Source organism: Numida meleagris, chromosome 25 (assembly GCF_002078875.1).
Source record: "Numida meleagris isolate 19003 breed g44 Domestic line chromosome 25, NumMel1.0, whole genome shotgun sequence".
Lineage (NCBI taxonomy): Eukaryota > Metazoa > Chordata > Aves > Galliformes > Numididae > Numida > Numida meleagris.
The window spans coordinates 1,775,717-1,796,231 of record NC_034433.1 but is presented as its reverse complement, the minus strand read 5'-3'; the positions used below and the strand labels follow the sequence as shown (position 1 = coordinate 1,796,231).

Sequence of the window (20,515 nt, the reverse complement as noted above, 5' to 3'; positions counted from 1 at the left end):
AAGCACGCCTGCAAAGCACTAATGTGTGCAAAGGGCAAGCGGCTGTTTGCAGGAGGGAAGATGCTGGCCCCCAAACCCCAATGCTCCCCCCACCTGCTGGATGCCAGCCCTTGTGCCAGAGGGCTGAACCAGCTGCCACCGAGCGTCTTTCCCCACTGCCCACGTGCGCTTTGGTGCTGCCTGGGTGCCAGCCAACCCTCGGCCCCTGCCACCAGCTCAGAGAGGGACAATCACAGCGCAGGGGAGCAGCGAATCTCAAGTGCGGCACAGGCAGCTCAGCCCCAAGCTGCTGAGCACTGGGAGGGGACATTGCTGGCAGTGACCGTCCCCAGCCCCGGTGCCACACAGATCTGGGCAGTGATCCCATCCTGCACCAGGGGCTCGCTCACGCTCCCAGCAAGACTCACACAAATACAGACGCACACGCATGCGCTCTCAGCCCCTTGAATAATACAATTTCCTCTCAGATAAAGAGTTCCTACCGCAGCCCCCCCTTTCCCTCTCCCCCCAAACTAGTGCGCGTCTCACGCACCCATTTCGGAGCCCACCTTGGGCTCCGATGTTATCTCACTTCCTCGATATGAAATATTAGCTCTGTTGTTGATTTACGATAAAGGGATGGGCTCCAAAACACTGTACTTCGGGGAGGAGGCAGGGGTGCGACGAGGTCTGCAGTGCTCCGAGTGAGAACAAAGCCTTTGAAGGAGCGGATGCTGGTACCCGCCGCTGCCCATCGGTGCCCTGACACCTGCACGTGGCAAAGGGGGGGGCCCTGGGAGCAGCCTGCACCGCCCGTGCTCTGCAGGGAGCTCGGGTGCTCCCACTGCCCCTCTGTTTTCTAACTTCCCAGCGCACAAAACGCAGCCCAGCACCGCGATGCTGGTGCCGGCCCTGCTACCAGCTCAGTTCACGAAAGCCACCACTCGAAGCATCTCCTTAACTCCGCTCTGAGCCCCCAGCTAACTGAGAGCGCAGGAGAGCGTCCCCGGAAAGCAGAGATTTGTTTAGGAAGCAGATTGGCAGGCAGCAGGAGAGCTGCAGAGACAGCGGGTTGGTGCGCAGCACCGCTCCGCTCAGCCGAGGACATCGCATCGCTCCATCAGCCATCAGCCCCAGGGGGCTAGTAGATATTGCTCCCATTTTGAAGGCAGGAGACTGAAGAATGGCAGATAAGGGAAAAATCTGAAAAGCAGCAGGCAGCATCGGGGCTGGACAGGGGGGCAAGTTCAGTCTGCTTTCGGAGCTCTGGCCCTTGCAACAAAGCAAGCCCTTGGGCAAAGCTGATCCCATACGACTCTTCTGGTGAAAAAGGCAAAATGTGGAATAGGACCCAGGCATCCAGGGTCTTATGGTGAGTAATAAGCACTCGTGTGTGAGTAAAACAAACTGCCCAAAGCTCCAGCAACCACGTGGCTTTGTTTTATCGTGCCCCCAATCCCGCAGCGAGATGCCACACCAAGCAGAGCTGTAAAGAAACATCCCCATCCCTGCTGCAGACAAACTGCAGGAGACCAAAACTAACACTGCGCACCACGACACCACGCTGGGTAAGGAGCACGGCCCAAAGACGAGTGAAGGAAACCTGGGCTTAAATATCCGAGCTCAAGGCACAGGAGAGAAGACAACGCGCAGGAACAGGGCGAAGCAGCGTGCTGCAGCACCTCGTGCTGAAGTGCTCCTGTGCATGCAAAGCGGGGATTAAAACCCTTCCCCGGGCCCAGGTTGGGCTGGCAGAAGAGCAGCAGTGTCAAGCAACCTCAGCAACCCAAGTCCAGCTCCTCGCACGCAGGGGCCCGCTGGTATGCGAGGCAGCAGAGCAGGGGGCGGGCGTTGCTGCTGCTGCTAATGTGGCAGAGTGTCCCTGCTGAGGGCAGGCAAAATGCCCATGACTCATTTTTCCAAGAGATGTTACAAACAATAGTAATGATGCCCCTGGTGGGTATGAATGTGAAAATGCACGATGGGGGGGGGGGACAGCCACGCTGGGCACCTTGTGTGTGGGCTGCCAACGGAGGGTACTGCCGCGAACAAAACCTGCTGAAGCCAGTTCTTGGCATTGTGTATGGTGAGAACCCTTCGACAAGGACTTCGGGGGAAGAAGGGCGTAAATGGCTGCGCAGCAAACTCCTCTCCCCAGGCATCTGATCTGTTTTTGACAGATAGCAATCCTGTCTTCAGACTGAAGGGAGACCATTTTCTATTGCTTGTAGAGAAGAGGTCCCAAACTATTCCATCTCCAGGCAGGGCTGGAACCAGAACGGCAAGCAGGGACTTCAGGGAAACGTTACAGCACCATTTCAGGCTGCTCTTCCCAAGCTCCCGTCTCTGTCCTCCACACAAGTTTTCCATTTTCAGATGCTGCCCTAAGGGCACAGCTTCTAAAGCCGTTTGAGTCTTTGACCTTCCACTGTTGTCAGTTTGATACTCTTATTTTTAGGCACACAATCCTTAAAACATACCAGTACTCGAAACATGTTCTCGGATAATGTGCACTGAGCACGATGGAGCGAGGCTCTGGGAGAAGGACTCGCTGTGGGATGGAGGGAAGCCGATTCTCCCCTTGTAAAGCCCACACAGATACAAATCCCATCCCCAGTCCCACCTGTGCTCTTCCTGCCAAGCCAGGCATGTGTCCTGAGCCCAGTGCCTCCACAAAGCCTGAGAGAAGCGAGCAGAAGTGCAGCAGTGACTTTCAAGAGCAGGGCAAAGCAGCCAGAAGCACTACTGGTGACTCCATGAGACCAGGCCGCTGGCTGGAGCACACATCCAGGTTCCAGCACAATCTCCCTACAAACCATAGCATCCTACCAGAGAACCACTGACAAACTCCCGCTCAAGAAAGCCAGGACTACTCTCTACCCTCCTGCTTGGGGCTGTTTCACAAGCACAAAAAGACAGGGCTGGGCCAGGGCGAGCAATTCCCGAGTGCTACAGGGAAGAAATGCAGTCTTTTTCCCAGAACCCTGAAGCCAGCAGCGGAGAGAGCAGGCAAACATTTACTCAAGGTACCTTCCAGTGCTGTTAAAGGCGGTAACAGCTTCAAGGAAAAAAAAAAAATCAAGACAAACATTGCACAGCCCCACCTGGACCCGAGAGGGCCGTCATCTGCCTGCCACAATCAATGCAATGGTCTCACAATGAAATGCTCTGTGCTAGAGATCTCTGTCTTCTGCAACCTGTGCCATCGTTAGCACAGACACAGGTCTCAATCACTCATTTTTTTTTTAAATTTATTTTTATTTTTTTAAGAAAGAACTAGCTCTATTTCTACGAGAGAGGAGAGCGAGGCGGTATCTGGACCTACCATCAGCTCGAGTTTTGCTTCTGACAGATCTCTGAGTGCAGTTAGCTGTGAGAAGGCTTTCTCTGGCAATCTCCACCATGGGCACTTTCTTTCCTGGAGGTGGATGAACACTGCTGCGTGGTATTTTTTTTTGCCACACCACAATAATCCAGCACGCCGGGGCACTCCTAATAATGTCACCTCAAGGCAGCTTCTTCATAAGGAGCCTTCACCCACCCCCAGAGCCACCCCGCTCCTCCTCACTCCCGCACTGGAAGGAAAGGAATTTGCACATTATGGAAAAGTACTTGCAAAAGCAAACACAACAGGCTTCAACACAGCAGAAAGCCAAGCAACGGGAGTTTTCTAAACACAGAGCTCAATTGTAAGCATTCACTCTACCTTGCTCCTCCTCACTGCCTCTTGCTCAGTCAAAACCAGAGCCTCGTGCTCCTCATTCCCTCCAGGAGCAGGACACCTCGGCAGGGATAAGCCAGGGAAGGAGAGGGCACCCTGCCTGGCTGCCGCCCCGACAGAGAGCAGCCCCACGCCAGACAGCCCAGTTTGCTTTCTTCCAGGTTGTTTGGGAGCCAATAAAGCTGCTTGAATGCTGGGGAACTCTGTGTTCCTACGGAGGCTTATGACACTTAGCTGGAGGGGCAGGGAAGCTGGCCGAGCCCGCAGCACCCTCTTCTGTCTAATGCACTCTTGTGCAGCCAGCTCGGGTCACACTGTCTGGCACAGCACGCTCGATGAAACGTTACCTTCTCACTGCCTCCAGCTTGGAAACGTTCAGGAGGCTGGAAGGATTCGGGGTTAAAAAAAAAAATAAAAAAAATAAAAAAATCGGCAAGCATTTAGATGAGTCAGCCCTGTGGTTTTTATGAGGACAGACAAGTGCTTCTTGGGAAGCCAGTTCGGCAAAAGCAGAATTGTTTTTGTGCCCCATCTGCGTGCTGGTAATGCCTAGAAGCTCTGTTCTCGGGCCGCAGCGCTCCATTGCCAGGCGCTGCTCAAACAATGGGGCTGTATTTCCTCCTGGCCATTCACACACACTCGGACTCTCCTTCAGGCTCTCTGCAGTTTGTGTGGCTTCCTGCTTGGGAGCTTCTCATTTTCTTCTGCAGCTCCCCCACGCACATAATTACTGCCTATTTTGGAGCCTTATCATGAGATGTTTCAGAGCTGATTAGCCTGGACTTCCTTCCTCCCATCAGCAGCCTACTCCTATATTGACGTTCATTCGCGCTAATTTGATAATATCAGAGAGCAGAGGAGCTCTAGGAAGCATTACAGTGTCTCGAAGTGCACAATTTGGAGTTGGCAGCAGCACTACTGATAAGAAGGAGCTGTTTCTCCTAATGCCCAAATCAAAAAGCAGCCACGCACAAGGAAGGACAGACCCTGGCAGGCTCTGAGTCAATGCTATTCCAGTGGCCCTAGATAAACCAGACCTAAGCAACAAAAGGCAGCAAGATCCCCTGCTAAATAAGCTCTTCCCAACTCCATTCCCATGTGGTATCTTCCACATAAACTCGGAAAGAAAAATGATTAACTCAAGTAATTAATTCCAGATAAAAGCCTCAAGGCTATGATCTTTCTATAACAACAAAGGGATAAGGGCAGGTAAATTGTACAGGCACTGCATCATAAATATCCCTCACTGCAACACCTGAACTGGCTCAGACAACTCTCACCTCCCTGAAAGCTTCAGTTGGTAAACCAAGGATAAAACAACAAGCAAACGCAGGGGACCTCTTAAAATACAACTCTATTCCACACATGCTCACTGCTGGTGACATTTAACGCCCTCTGTTCCCAAAGAACACCAGCAGGTTACTTCTAGTTACTGCATGGTGAAAGTACTTTGCAGCTTGTGAACACAAAGACCAAATTACTGACTCTGTTCTCAGGTACAGCTGAAGGTGGTTCAGCCCATGTGCCATGCTGCCCCTCACAAGTTTTTTCTTTTCTTTTTTTTACAAACACGTCTCATGACACTCCGGATGCATTCCTTCTCGGAATGGCAGAACCAAAACTTGCACTGGGTTTCTGTCTTTTCCTCCCAAGAAAGAATCTTCCATCGCAAATTCATTAATTTTCACGATTAAGATGACGCCCAAATTTAAGTCCTGAAAAACTGAAAGCTGATGAAGTGATTTCTAGGGCAGCCTGTGTGTCACGATCCGTTTCTCTCCATCTAAATAACCTTAAGAAAAAAGTCTCTGAGTTGCAATTACAGCCAATAATTTTCTATTTCTGTTTTTTTTTAATCAGAAAAACAGCAGAGGGGACCGCTCATCCCAAGTAAACCAGGGAACCGATCTCTGGCTGATGTACTAAGAAACTCAGCTCTCTTGTGGAAACTTAAATAGAACAGATCCTTAAGTGTATAATAAAAATAAACCGAGGGATAAAACCCAGCCACATCTGACGTCCCAGCTTAGTTCACAACACAAGGATTTAATCTAGAGACGCTGTCCAAAGAAGCAAGAAATTACAGATTTAATCCCAACCAGTTGCCCTCGTTAACTCTCTGAAGATGTTATTTTACAAAAGTACATGTATTAATGAAACTTGTGATGGTGGATCACTATACCACAGCCTCAAATCCATCACCAACCCACTAAGATGCTTTTACTGATCAATCCAGAATTAACACTCCTCTATAGAGTCTCTAGAAATTAAACCTCATTGATGTTACTCAGAAAGCACCCGAGGAACCAGTTGCTGTGACAACAAAGGGCAGCAATTGCATGTAAAATCTCTAACAAACTTATTAGAATCATGCAAGCTCAAGCCTGCAAGTGACACCAGAGCCCATCCTGTCTCATACTGCAAATGTAACTTCCCAAACAGCACAGAGTTAGCAGGAACTTATCAGATCCATGGCAAATCACTCGATATACACTTCTCTGCCTTCTCCAATCACAGAAAGATGAGAATAAAAACAAGCAGATGTATGTTTACAGTTAACGTGAAAAATGTTTATTTGGGAAGTACATCCTGTATTCTTTCAAGCTACAAAAAAAATTACTGCCACAAAAGGAGGAGACTTTTTAGCTCAGCATGCAACGCCAGTTACACGTAACTTCCTATCTACCAGCAGGCCACGTTCCCACTAGCACTTTCTTCATTCACTCCAAACCACTCTGAACTGCAATCACTGCTCTAAGTGAAGAACAGCAATTTCTAGTTAGAAACACTTTGTAGAAGAGTGATATTGTCCCCTTTTAACATGATCCGACCTGCAACACAGAGAAAGGAAACGGGGGATTAGAGAGATCCCAGAATCCAAGAATAACCTCATGTCTTCAAAAAACATTTCACAACAGAAGATTCTTGCAGGAAGATGCCCCCACCGTAGCTGAGGAGGGTTGCACTGAGCCCCTTTCCTGCTGGCAGCCCCACAGGGAAAGCATGGCGGGGCAGGGCTCACATTCACAATCCACTCTCAACTCTCAGACACCACCTCTGCTCCAGCACTGTTCCAGCAGCATGCTGTCCCTGCTAAAATCCTCAACGCATCCCTGGTCACAGACTGTTCTTACATCCGCCAGCAGTAGTAAATAGTAAATACCACCACCCAGCTGGCTCCTGCTTTGGCCCAGAGTTGACCCAGCAGGTGTGAGAATTGCTCAGGGCTACCAAGTTTAGACGCAGCCAAAAGGAGTTTTGACCAGATTCCTCCAGACACCCCAGCTGCAGAACGACAACATTTCGCAGATAACAACTGGTCTCAGGCACGGAGAGACTCTCCTTCACATTCAGCAAAATCACCACCTTTAAAAAACACCAAGAACAAAGATCAAGCCAGCATCTGCCCACTGTACTTCCAAACCAACACTTGGCATGTGTTTTCTACCTTCAAGTGCTGCTACCTGCAAGGCTCACACGACCAGCTTTCACAGCACACAGCATTCAGGCTACACAGACATGCTGACATACCCAGCTGCTTCCTTGATTTTGTTTTGGAGTGAATCTCCTCTGCGTCATCCAGCACCAAGTTCATATATTCATCAAAGCCCTAAAAATCAGCAGCAAAAGCACTCAGTTCAGTAACAACAATACAAACTGCCATTAGCTTTCCTAACATGGGCTGGACATTAAAATTAGCACCTTGTGCTACTTTTTCTTGGTAGCAAGTAGACTTATGAATGCAGGAAAACAAACAGTAACATGGGGACACGGGGGTACTCACAATGATGCAGCCTTCTATCCGCATGTTCACCTGCTCATAAAGCCACACCTGGATCCTGGACCTCTGCAAAACGATGGGGGAGAGTAAAATGGAAAACAAACACTTCAAGCAACACTGTTCTTCTCTTTTATGCATTAAGAAACCCTTGCAACCAACAGCCATGGCAGCTCTGAAACACTCCAAGGTGCAGCTCCCAAACACAGAACGTCAGACCTTGTAGGCACTGTGCTACTGGGGGCATGCTACACGTAGAACACACATCTTAAAACAATCACAAAGGCACACCACTGCACGCCCGGCTGCAGGAGCACACTCCCGTTACAAAGGTGTTAATGCAAAGGGGGAACGCTCGACTCAGAGCCGGCTCTTCTCATGTACCCGAAGAACATCAATTCTTCGTCCACGAGCTCCAAAAGCCGCCAAGAAATTACAAGCTACAAACCGAAAGGCGAAAACCCCGCTGCCGCCCCCACCCCAGCCGCAGCCCCGCGGTACTCACGTTTTGCAGGTAGCGGAAGATGAGGTTCTGCAGCGCACCGTTAAGGACGGGGACAACTCCTCAGCGATATGGCCCCGGGGCCCGCAGGGCCGTACCTTCTCGCCGCTCCCCGTTGGCCTCGCCCCTCAGATCCCTCCCTTCCCCGCCTCGCCCCGCCCCGCCGGAGAAGGATACGATGGGCTGCACCATCACCTTCTGCACCTTCTGGCCCTGCCCGCGGTACGCCATGGCTGCTCCCGGCCCGCCGCCGCCACACGCTCCCGCCGCCACACGCTCCACCGGAAGTCGCAGCGACCGCCGGAAGCCGCCGAGCAGGGCGGGAGCGCGCGGGGGACGCTGGGATGCTGGAAGACTCCCGCTACGCGGCCGCTCTAGGAAGGCGGGAGGACCCCATCTCTACTGCTCCCACCGCGCACGGATAGATCGCACCACCGCTGTCCCACACCAGGCTAATTAAAACACGCGGCCGAGCGCTGCAGGGGCGAGCGGAGGATCCAGACTTACAACTACGCGAATACAATATATTAAATAGAACACAAACATGAAATGGAAGCATAAAATATTTACAGGAACAAGGGGACACACAACACCCCGTCTCCACGGCGGGCCACGCCCTGTCCCAGCCTCCCTACCCCCCGCCCCTCGCATTATGGTCCCGCCCATTGCTCCCGGCAGCGCGGTGACGCACGACGCAAGGGGCGGCGCAGGCGCAGTGGCGGCGGGGCCATGGCCGGCGAAGCGCCGCTGCCCTCGGTGGCGCGGGCGCCCCCTGGCGGCGGGCCTGGGCCTGGGGCCGGGCCGGGCCGGGCCGAGGGCACCGAGGGGCTGTTCGTGGCGCTGGGCGCCGGGCTCGCCGCCGCCAGCCACCCGCTGCTCTACGTCAAGCTGCTTGTCCAGGTCCGGGGCCGGGGGTGTGTGGGGGTGAGGCGTAAGGGAGGAGGTGCTGAGACCCCCGTTTGGGGGCAGGGTGGAGCCCTGCGGTGTAGGCCGCGGCGGGCGGGAGGATGAGGACATCCTGGGGAAAGAGGGACCCCCCCCCCCCCCGGTGGTACCCTGCCTGGGGAGTGGGGCATCTGTATGGGGAGACGGCCTGTGTAATGATGGGGAACCCCTTCCTCGTTACGGAGGGGTATAGCATGAGGTACAAGTAAAGGGAACCCCCATATGTAGCAATGGGACCCCTTATAAAGTGGGGAGGGGGAGGACCCCCCCTGTAAGGGGGAGTCCCCTGTGGGGTGGGGAGAGCTGTGTATGGGGTGAGGAGGGGCACAGGATCCTGCTGTCAGATGGGGATGGCATTCTCTGTCACCACGATCCCTGCGTCAGGGAGATCCCGCATGTAACCGCGAGGATGAAGGTGCCAATAAAATGGGGAGGCCTAGAGGGAGGGGGAGCGAGGATAATTCTGTATCAGGGACCCTCGATATAACAGAATGGGAAGTCATATATAGTGAAGGGACAAAAACCAACATATACAGTGAAGACCCCTTTATTTGACAGGAGCGAGGACCCCGTAGCATGAGACAGATACCCACACAGTGGGTTTCCTATATAACAAAGGGTGGAAAATCCCTTGGTAATACTGTTGGTCTTCAGCCCTCTCCATCCTGAGAACCCCTCTGTAATAGGGATCCCTATAAAATGAGGGGGATGAGGTCCTCCTGTACCCCAGGGACCCTGTGTAACAGGAAGGGGACTGCCCACGTCATGGGACCTCCATCTGTCACAGGGTGACGGAGGGGGACATGCCATTCAGCAGCTGGAATTGAGGCCACATGGTCTGTCAGGTGCAGGACTGCCAGAACCACACTGGGGACCTGCTCACAGGGTTTGTCCTGCAGGTCGGGCACGAACCACTACCTCCAACTGCTGGAAGAAACATACTGGGAAGGAAAGTAATGTACCTGCCTGGCTTCTTCACCTACGGTGAGTCTTCCTGCGGCCAGCCCACACAGTCTGCGCTCTGGCAGGGCAAGGTGCTCTCCGTGGGTCAGCTGCTTCCCAACTGACAGCAGCCTGGTGTTTTCTTACCCAGCCAGACACATTGTGAAAGTGGATGGGAAGAGAGGCCTCTTTCGCGGCCTTACTCCTCGCCTCATCTCGAGCACTTTATCAACCATCACCAGGGGGAGCGTGAAGAAGGTAAAGGTCGGCTTCTCTCTCCATAAATCAGCTTGCCGGGGCTGCCAGTGCTACTGCAGCAGAGCCACAGAGGCTGCACGTGCTTGCAACCAGCTATGACTGCACGTGGTGTCTCCTCATGGCTCCAAGTAGTCCTCCAGGACAAAAGGAAAACAGCACCCATATCCCCAAAACTTATTTTCTTGGGAATCTTAATTTAACTTGACCAATCACTTGCCTTTTGTCTTTTGCGAGCAGTTTCGTGACAGTTTTCCTCCATTTTTACTTTCCACCCATCCTCCTGTCTTCCTTTTCTCCTGGATTTTTTTTTTCCCTGCAATTTAGAGCACGGCTGCTCATGGTTTTCCTCCTCAGAACTCAAGGGCTTGCAGGTCAGCATCTCCATCAGTTTTGTCCATATGTTTCTTCTCTCCCTCCTCAGGCCTTTCCACTGGAGGACATGGAGCACGTGTCTAACAAGGATGACGTGAAGACTTCCCTTAGGAAAGTGGTGAAAGAGGTGAGAAATGGATGGTGCACGTTAGTGAGTGATGAGGGAGATCACACTGGGGATGTGCCTTGAAAGCAAAGGCAGCTTAAACTGGGGCGTGTGGGTGGAATTACTTGTGAAGAAATTCCAGGTAAAAAAGCTGTGGAATTCAGTGGCCACTGTGTGCAGACGTGAAATATTTCATAGAAGTGGAAGCTTACCACAAAAAAACAGATTTAAAAGCAGGTCCGGGACCTGAAGAGGGTTTAGTTACACTGAGGGAAAGGGCCCGATCCGCACAGGAGGAGCTTTTCATGCAGCTGTTCTATTTTCTCCCCTTCCCAGACATCTCACGAGATGATGATGCAGTGCGTGTCCCGGGTTGTGTCACATCCGCTGCACGGTGAGTCCTGTCCCTCTGCCTGTCCTCTCCAGACTGAGGATGACCCCCAAAACTCTCATAGAGAAGTGCATCTTGTAAACAGAAGCGGCTTTGTATGAAGCCACAGAACAGATGTGGGTCCCAGGTAGTCATTTGGGAAGGCTGATACTCAGATTGGCCTTCAGGGACCAAGCCATAACCACACACGAAGGGAGAGAACCAGTTTGTAACGTGCCTTGCATTGATGAGGGCCTCTGAGAGGAGCTGATGTGCATGAAGAAAAAAGAAGGCAAAAAGATTGGGTTACGTTTTCCTTCACATCCACTGCAACCCAAACTCATTTCTTTCTTTCCTCTTAGTGATCTCTATGCGCTGCATGGTCCAGTTTGTTGGCCGAGAAGTCAAATACAGGTGAATGGCTGCAGTTCTGCAGAGTTTGGGGGCACAGAAACACGAGTCCTGGAGTCAGGCCTGCCCAATGCTCCCGTATTGTGGGGGGATATGGCGACCCAGGAGGTTTGGGAGACCAAAAAATGAATCCAAGCTGTGTTTAGAGGGTGGATGACAGCGGGGTGAAGGGTTATGGGAAGGCTGGACTCTGTCCCTGGAATGCCCTTCAGTTCAGCTTTGTGCCACATTGGGTGTTTGGGGGCTGCAATGCACCTTGCTAATTACTCAGTGAGTTTTCTGCCTTTTTGTTTTAAATGCTAATAGAAAGGGAACTCATCTGAGAGACAACCTCCACGTGCTTACAGTTCTTTTCCTTTCTTGGCAGCGGCGTGTTCAGTGCTATTGGCAGGATATTCAAGGAGGAAGGGATCCTGGGATTCTTTGTGTACGTGAGTTGTTTGAATACCTTCTCCCATAGTCTGAAGGTGCTGATGCTCCCTGAGCTCCCTCCTACCCAAAACCTTGTCTGACTGCAGGACTCTCACATCACTCCTGTGAGCACAGATTGAATCTGTGCCTTTGACACAGCTCCAGTTTGGCCATTAAGTTTTCCCCAGATCTTATCTTCAATCATACTTTTAGAGCCCAGGGAAAGCTCAGTATTTTTACTTAGCTTTTACCCCCCCCACACTGCTCGTGCTTCTTTGTGTTTCAGCAAAGGAGCATTTAAAGCATTTGTTTGTGCAGTAGGCACCAAGTTCAAGTGCAACAATGAGGCTCCTTGTTGAAATAAGAGCCAGGGCTTGGATAAGAAGCACATTCCTCTGAAAAGCACCGTGGGTGCTTGTAATGAACAGGTGGTTCATGCTGGCAGCAGGTTTGCCTATCTGATAGGAGCAGGACACTGCACAGTGCAGCAGCACTGCTGCCCAGAGCAGCTTGCCCATAGGAGCTCAGAGCCCTGGTGTGAAGCACGGTGAACTGACAGCATCACTAAAGCAGAAGTCTAGCAGACAGTCTTCTTGCTTCAATCCTTAATTAACACTTCTTGACTTTTTCCTCACATCTGTAAGACAGAGCCTCCTGCTGCCTCTGCTCCTGGCGGGGAGGTAACTTGCTTTATTACTTCAATAATGGTAAAGGCAGCTCTGAAATTTCAGGAGGGGCTTTCAGGCCTGATGTGTTTGGCTCTGCAGTCACAAAATCCGAGCTTTCAGATGAAACGTGAGCACATCAGGGAGGGGTGAACAGGGCATCTCTCTATTTTTCCCCAGGGGGAAAGAGCTGGAGGTCTACAGGGACCCCCCTAATCAAGTGTCACCACATCTCACTTCTGCAGCCTACAGCTGTTCTGAAGGATCTGCAGCCCGAGATCACCACTGAGTACCAGCTTCCTCCAGGATGCTCCCTGAGCTTTGGCTCCAGTTCCCTCACCTCCAGCTCCCTAGAAAAGGAGCTGGCTATGTTCCCTTTCTCCACATAAACGCTGTTGGTAGCCTAATTAAACTTAATAGTTCACAGGAAAGGTTTTAACACAACCCAAAATGTCTCAGGAGGGCTTTGAAGTTATATACGCTGTACAACTCCGCTAGGAAATCACACTGCCACAAGGGGAACACAAACTACATCTGCAGGACCAAACTGTTGCTGTTTTGCTCTCAGCACTCTTAATGCCATCTAAATGCATACATTCCCTTAAAATCATTGAGGACCCCTTATTTCTCATTGCCTGACAGCCTCTTCATAGCCATAACAGTGGCACATGCTCACTCTGAGGGCATGCCCAGCTAGAGAAGAAGATATTTCAGTGGATGGACTTACTTTGCTTCCCCTGGTATCTGCAGCAGTCTTCTGCTGCCAGCAGACCAGAGCAATGTTCTCTGGGCTCTGAAATGCTCTTGACTATAAAAAGGTTGTCTCCAAAAACTATAAAACCAAGCGAGTGGAGCAGGCTGCTTCAGAGTACGTTTTCCCAACTGCTGTTCTACTGCTGCAGCAGTCAGAGCAAGAAACAAAACTGATTCCCTGAGGTCCAGGAGAGTTCTTCCCTGAAGTCTCCCCTTCTCCTTTCGGTTCCCCCCAAAATAAAGATGTATTCTGGGGTTCCTCTGTGTTGGTAGAGGAAAGGGAGTGCTCCAAAGGCAGCACATGGACCCTTCTGCACCTCACTACGTGTGTTTTTGCCATTGCAGCGGTTTAGTCCCTCACATCCTGGGGGATGTCATCTTCCTCTGGTGCTGCAACCTCTTGGCTCACTTCATCAACACCTACGCAGTGGATGATAATGTGAGTGGAATTGCCCAGCGAAGGTTTGGGAATCTGTACCAAGCACTCCAAACTGCGAGGAGTCAACGGGGAGGGGAGGCTAATACTGAAAACAGACTAATCTCAGGCTCAGAGGGACGTCACGTAGCGACAGGGACAGCTGGGTTATTATCCACTCCTCCGTAATCCTTCGGCTTCTCTTTTCAGTTCAGCCAAGCATCAGTGATCCGGAGCTACACGAAATTTGTGATGGGGGTACGTAGACAACTGCCATGTCCTTCCTCTGCTTCCTGCTGTCCGTGGGGTGAGAGCTCATGGTCTGGGGGCAAAGCGGGTGCATTCGAAGTCTGTACTTTATATCCAGCGATGAGGATAACTTAACTAACATGCAAAAGCTAGAACTACCGCTTTTGACATGAACACTAGAGATGCTACCAGACTTCTGTGCTTTCAGATTGCTATGAGCATGCTGACGTATCCATTCCTTCTCGTGGGAGATCTCATGGCAGTGAACAACTGTGGGTATGTCTGTCACGCTGAGATCTAATGCTTTCCTTCCAGCCTCTCGTTGTCTGAAGCCTTTGCTAACAATTGTAAAGCTTTCATGTAGAACCATGAACTACATGGCACTTCGCAGAGTTGCCTGGTTTCCCGTCCCTGGTTACTTACAGTGTTAGATCAGAGGGCGCAGACGAGCAGGATAAAAGTTCAAATGGAGAGGAATAATTGGGAGAGTTATGGTGGTGCAGCCTGATCTGAACTAGACCAGAGGCAGAAGGGATCAAAGAGAACATGCTGGCACCGGGGAACAGGCATGAAGAAATGCAAAGCTATTAATGCAGCACAGGGAGGCAGGTGCAGGTATAGACAGGACCAGGCAGCAGTATCTCCTTCACCTAGCCTGCTTTCCCAGTCCTATTGCTATTTGTGTCTTTCTGTGTACGTGCTTATGGGGATGGGCTTGGATCTCACCCACTGGTGTAATGCTGTCTTGATATCTGCTCCTTCTTGAAGGTGTAGATATAGCATATAGTCCTGCACTCTTAACGTATCCAGGTAACACTCCTTGTTTGTACACTCCTGGGGTAATTAAATTACATGATCCACTGCAGTGTAACAAGCTGGTCATTTGGCCTTCAGCCCAGCGCAGACACTGTTTCTGTGTCCTCACTTACACTTGTGTAATCTCTGAATATTGTGACAGCTGTACAGACCACCTCAGCTATTTTTCATTGCCGTGCAGGTTGCGTGCTGGCCTCCCTCCTTATGCTCCTGCATTCACGTCCTGGATCCATTGCTGGAGGTATCTCAGTAGCCAGGTGAGGGAGCGAGGCACACACAGGGCTTTGGGTTCCCTCTGCTTCTTTCTGAGGGCTCTGGCATTGCCCAAGGTGTACCTGTGCTGCATCCTTGAGGTGCTCTGTAACTGTTTCCATCCTTCCAGTTACGGCACTGGTACCAGGCATGGCAGTACTGGTATGTTCCCATTACCTTAGCTTGCAGCTTGCAACCTCAGACATTGCAGAGAGCAAAGCCCCACAGCTCTGCCCCGTCCATCAGGCATCCTTGCTAGAAGTGTCTGACCCCAGTGCTCACAGGGTTGAAGCCCCACTTTCTCTTCTGTAGCAACCCACGGTGCTCAGGGCTCGCAGCCCTGCAGCAGACACAACCCATTCCTTCCCTGCTAACCTAACAGCAAAGCAGCACTTCAGCATGGATGCCCTAACCCCAGTGTTTTCCTCCTCAGGGGCAGCTGTTTCGTGGCTCCAGCCTGCTCTTCCGCAGAGCACCCGTGCAAGCAGCCTGCTTCCCTATTGACTGACCCCATCTTGCAGGGAGAAGTACGAACTTGGATTCCTCGAAGAACCCTAAGCTTGTTTCCATATGTATATTTGTTCTTTTTGATCCAAAGTCTGCGGTGCCAGAACAAGACACCTCCTCTCCAGGGAAGGCCAGCAACCAGTTGGCCTGCAGTGATCTGGCTTCAGGCTCCAGCTGAGTCAAAGCCCCTTCCTCACGGCTATCTTGATCAGGATGCATAGGAGAGAGCAGAAGGATGTTGTTTCTCTGGTCTGGGCTGTGAATCTGAAGACACTGGGAAAGCCTGCGAAACCAGAAAATGCCCAGATACTAAAGAAACCAGCCCCAGGGTGCAGGGACAAAAGACTGCTTCGTTCTGCCTAAGCTGAGAAGGGGCACGAGATCCAGGGCTGCCCTGCTGAGAAAGCAACAGCAGCACAGCCAGCTCCTGTCTTGTCTCTCATGGAGAGGGCAGATGTGTGTGGCAGGCAGCTTGTGCTGGACAAGGTCAAGACCGAGACACATACTTTAGAGTATCTAAACACCAGGGAGCACCCCAGCTCCCTTGGGCATGAAAGGGAAATAATTTCAAAACAGAAAAGAGAAACAGTCCCACTACTATGAAGTACGGCGCAGTCCTTAAGAGAAGGGTACGACGACTCCAGGACAGCATCAGGACTTGAAGATGGAGAAGGCACTTCCAGAAGGATGTGCATGGCACATGGTGTCTGCTGTGGGAAGGCCTTTTGCAATAGGAGGAGTGCTTGTAGGATGCACCTCACGGTCCAGTGAAGCTGGGTGTACTGCAGGCAGCGTGCATGTTTCTAAGGGGAGGGTTTGGTTCCTGGTTGGATCAGCCTCTGCTCAGGTACAGCGTGTTTCCATGCTGGATCACATGAGCATCTCCCACCCACTCCTGCCAAACTTGAGCATTACCACTTCACCAATGGACACAGAGTCCGGTCATGATGCTGGGCCGCTATGAGGCGTTGATTTGCTAACTGCTACAAGCAGAAGGGTTTGTCTTGCAGTAGAGGCACCAGGCCCATCGCTGTCTGAAGCAAAGGAATAAGTCTCGGCCAGCCAAAGGCTTGGGAACAGAGTCACAGGCTCCTCACACACGCAGGTACACAGCAGGTCCTTGCACAGCAGAGCTTACCTGTGTCAGCAGCACAGGATTTATCCTCAACTCCCAGACAGAGAATTGCTTTTTTGCCCCCCACCAGTCTGTGCTGCTGCTGGAGCCAGGCAGATTTCCCCCACTTCAGCTCCCCACGAAGCAGTCTTTTGCACAGAGTTCAGTGTTTTACTGCACTCCCTGGGAAGAGGTTTTGGGGCCCTGAGCAGGCTGCAGGAGGCAGGGGCAGCACCAGCACACGTGGAGGCTGCTGTCCCCAGAGTAGCTCCCTTTGGTGTTGTGAAGTCAGTTCTGTGTCCTCCCTCCCTCCCATACGGTTTGTGTTACAGTAACAACACTCAATGCATGGCCCTATCCCCTAACCAGAAGTTATTTTAAAGAGGATTTAACAGTGCTCCAAAATACAGCTATAAAACAACTCTCCTTGCTTGTTCCTTTTTCTTTTTTTTTAAGGAAATGTTAGTTTATTTTGTACAATAGGCTCCTTTGCTCAGGAAGGGTTTCCATTTGAGATACTTCTTTTAATGCATTAGCTGATTTCTCACGTACCTGAACATCAGGCACTGCGTAGCCCACATCAGGCAGGGCTTTCCCAGGAACTTGGTCTTTATCCTCAAATTAAAGGCCACCTTCTGCTGGTCACACATCTTAAAGCCTCCTGCAGCACCTTCTCCACCCTGCACGCACCCTGGCTGTCGTTACTGCATCGAGAATTTCTTTTAACCAGTTCACCTAAATCTGAACCAAAGCCAGCATTCTGTGTTCTATTCAACTCACTGGGACTCACAAACTTGGCCAGAAACAACACTTAAATGCAGCTTTTGATCGATTTAAATGAAAACCAGGTTTCCAAGGCCTTTAGGTAGCACACAGGAGGTAGTGCACAACCTCAGCCTGACCTTGGAGCAGGGGCTGTCGTTCATACAGTCACTAACTTCCTTACCTCCTGCTTTCTGGTTCTTCTTGTCCCTTGCTTCTCTTGAGGTGGCCCTCTATGGAACAGGCAAGGCAAAAAAACACTGCCTAGCAGCCCCTCCCCTTTAATTGCTGCCTGTTAGCAGGTGCCCAGCCCCTGCAGCACAGGTGAGAAGGATGGGGCCCTGCTCCTACAGGAGCGGGGCTCAGGGGTGAAACTGCATTTGGGAGAACAAATGAACTGGTATGGAAGGAGGGTTGGATCTGGCACCTGGGGCCCACGCACAGGCGCTCCCCTACCTAGCCAGGAAACAAACTTGTGTTTAAATATTGACTCTCCAGCACAGAAATGGGATGGGTGGAGATTGCAACCACCCCGTGCCTGCAGTTTATCATTCCCCAGTGGAAAGCAGAGATTACCAGGACTTTGGCCTCATCTGCTCCCAGCTGCCGGGGGGACAAAGGAGACAGAGAGCGCAGCGGGGAGAGGGAAGCTCAGGTCAAGGCAGCCCCGAGCCTCCCTGGGGCCCTTCCTCACCTTCCCCCTGCAGAGTTCTGCTGCTAAAAACCCTTCAGCTAAGACAAAGACCGGCTGAGCACGCTTTTCCCAGTGCTGTCACCCCAGTGTTAGGCTTATGGGGAGTGAGGGAATGCCCCCGCAGCACTGCTGCCCATGGCGGGTCTCTTTGTGCTGCTCTCCTGCAGCAGGGAGATCCACGGAGGCAAACAGTTATTCAATAATAAAAATAACCCCTGGAGAGCTGGCTGGTGCAGCCCAGTCCCACTGGGGAGGGTTCGGGATGGGGACTCAGGACAGGGGCATGGAGGCTGCAGAGCTGTCCCCTCTCACAGTGGCACGAGGGTGGGGAGGAGCGGGGCGGGAGGTGATGGAGAGCACGGAGCAGGACCTGCTGGGGGCACAGAGCAAGAGGCGGAGCAGGCAGGGAGGGAACTGAGAGAAATTTTGGCTAGAGACGAGGAAAAAAGGCGGTGATCGGCACAGCCGGAGCGCTGAGCTGCGGCCCGGCCCGCCATGCAGGCCGCATGTCCCCACGCGCAGCCACAGGCTACGGGCAGCTCCGAGGAGGTGTCGAGCAGCCTTCCGCACCCCCCCTGCTTTGTGCAGAGCCTTTTGGAGGAAATTCTGCCCGCACCTCCAGCCAACCCCCCCGTCCAGCAGCACACGGGGCCCCGCGGCCTTGCTTCCTCCCTGCGAGGAGACCCCAGGCCTGAGGGGAAGGCCGAGGCCCACGGGCCTTCCTCCCACCCTGCTCACATGGCGCCGCGGCCCCCCCGCCCCGGGGGGAGGAGAGAGCCGAGGACATTGCATTAAGTCTCCCCTGTTTGCAACGCAGCTCCTCTCCCCCCAGCACAGCCCCACACGGGGCCACGGCACTGCCGTCCTCGCGGCCGCTCGCCCCAGTGCCGTCCCTCCCGGCCGCCCGCTGGCAGCCCCTCACGGTCCCTTGATTAAAACATCCCTAATTCTCTAATCTCGGCGAATTGAGTTTCTTCCTTAAAAGCCGCCTGCGCTCTCCGATCCCGGCAGCGCGGTTCTTGTCACTCTGCCAAAGGAGGCTGGGAGCAGCGTCACATGCTGCAAAGTTTTACAAGCCGAGCGAGCCGTCTCGGAAGAGGAACGCGAGCGAGACGGACGCAGGCACACACAGAGCGCAGAAACCTCCTCCGGGTTGACCTGAATGTTTATTTTTTTCCTTTATTTTTTTTTTTTTTCCTTTATTTTTAATTGTTTGGAAGAACAAAGACTTCGGGCTGGGGTTGGTGTTTGTTTTCCAGGGCCGGTGCTGGGGAGGGGGGATCGAGGCCGGAGGCGGAGGGCAGAGCCGTCGGCCCGAAGCCCCGCGTCGCCCTGGCCAAGTTGCCGAGACCTCGCCGTGAAACTTGGAAGAGGAAAGACGGGGGGAAAAGGAAAAAAAAAAAAATCATAATAAAAAAAAAATAAAATATGATGACGTCACTTCGAGCAGGGGTGCCTTCCCCGCTGCCTGTCAGATGTGCCTGAAAAGAACAGGGCAATAAAACAACAGCCGCCTCTGTCTCCCTCGTTAAACACGGCGCTAATTGGATGTTAATTTCTCCTTGCTCTTCTCGCTGCTCGATTGTGAGGACTCTGCCTCGCTCTCCCTCTCGCGCTTTCTTTCTTTCCTGTTGCAATGCTCTTGGCAGCTCGGAGGGACTCCGGACTGTGCGCTCCCTCCCGCTCATGGACTGGAATAATTCAGGAGCTGCGAGTACCATGCGGACGATGCGCGGGGGCGAGCGGTTCCGAAGCGGGGCGGGCGAGATGGATTCCGAGAGCTACGCTGATCTCCCCGTCCCCCATGCATTGTCCTGCCGGCTTGGAGCTGTTCTCTTCCCATTTTTCTTCCTTTCGCGTCGGGTCTGGCAAAAATATAGATAGATAGATAGATAGATAGACGGTCCAAAAAAAAAAAAAAAAAAAAAGCGTGATTCAATGACGACAAACCCCCAAACCTCCTCCCAGCTCCCCCCGTCTCGCCGCACACCGCGTGGAAACAGGCGTTGGAGGGAGCCGGAGCAGGAAGTTGTTGTTCTCGGTGTTGCCCAGGTCATCCTTCACGGGTACGTGTGCAAGAGCGGCAGCGCGCGTGGGGCGGCCCCGTGGGCACCCGCTGTGGGGCAACGCCGGGCCTCGGGGGGCAGAGCGGGTGGGGAGAGGAGGGAGGGAGGGAGCGGCGGCGGCGGCTGGGGGGAGCCATGTGGGAGTCGAGTCCTACCTGGGAGCCGTGCCAACTTCCTGCAAAGGGTTACAGCCCCGCGGCTCCCAGAGCCCACCAGAGGCGAGTTGGCTCCTGTCACGCATCCAAGGCGAGAGGAAGACAGCGGGAACGGAACAGGTACCGCCAACGCCGAGCGGCCTCGATCGCCCCCGAAGCTCGGCCGCTCGTTTTGATTTAAACCCGCCCAAGGGAAAGGCCCCGCACGAGGCCGACGGGTGCCAAGGGTGGGGTGGACGGGTCGGGGGTGCGCGTGCATGCGGGGAAGGGGT

At 52.7% G+C, this 20,515-nt stretch overlaps 3 protein-coding genes and 2 long non-coding RNA genes across 6 annotated transcripts in view; 2 read left to right on the top strand and 3 right to left on the bottom strand.

Annotated features, from left to right (window-relative positions):
- SOX13 (SRY-box 13) overlaps positions 1–4,064 on the bottom strand; it is a 33,807-nt gene extending 29,743 nt beyond the window's left edge. Inside the window, exon 1 of the mRNA XM_021376900.1 lies at positions 3,686–4,064. The gene's annotated coding sequence lies outside the window, so the exon portion shown is untranslated. The remainder of the gene's footprint in view (positions 1–3,685) is intronic.
- On the bottom strand, positions 6,249–8,501 carry SNRPE (small nuclear ribonucleoprotein polypeptide E). Its single transcript, XM_021376952.1, has 5 exons — positions 8,158–8,501; positions 7,984–8,010; positions 7,485–7,547; positions 7,232–7,310; positions 6,249–6,531 (listed from the first exon to the last, which is right to left on the bottom strand). Exons 1-5 carry the CDS (start codon positions 8,209–8,211, stop codon positions 6,476–6,478), a joined length of 279 nt encoding a protein of 92 aa, XP_021232627.1. The 5' UTR covers positions 8,212–8,501; the 3' UTR covers positions 6,249–6,475.
- Positions 8,695–16,992, top strand: MTCH1 (mitochondrial carrier 1). Its single transcript, XM_021376942.1, has 12 exons — positions 8,695–8,880; positions 9,825–9,909; positions 10,019–10,125; positions 10,547–10,624; positions 10,940–10,997; positions 11,336–11,387; positions 11,752–11,811; positions 13,559–13,652; positions 13,839–13,886; positions 14,086–14,153; positions 14,875–14,950; positions 15,379–16,992. Exons 1-12 carry the CDS (start codon positions 8,710–8,712, stop codon positions 15,451–15,453), a joined length of 972 nt encoding a protein of 323 aa, XP_021232617.1. The 5' UTR covers positions 8,695–8,709; the 3' UTR covers positions 15,454–16,992.
- On the bottom strand, positions 11,005–20,385 carry LOC110388099. The gene is made up of 3 exons (XR_002432776.1): positions 20,244–20,385; positions 17,513–19,887; positions 11,005–11,240 (listed from the first exon to the last, which is right to left on the bottom strand). It is a non-coding gene; the product is annotated as an uncharacterized LOC110388099 (long non-coding RNA).
- The window catches only part of LOC110388096, a 19,387-nt gene continuing 18,874 nt past the window's right edge, over positions 20,003–20,515 (top strand). Inside the window, exon 1 of one of the 2 annotated variants that reach the window (XR_002432773.1) lies at positions 20,003–20,088. This is a non-coding gene — a long non-coding RNA (uncharacterized LOC110388096). Of the gene's footprint in view, positions 20,364–20,515 lie in introns of both variants that reach the window. The other variant, XR_002432771.1, reaches the window with a different exon arrangement.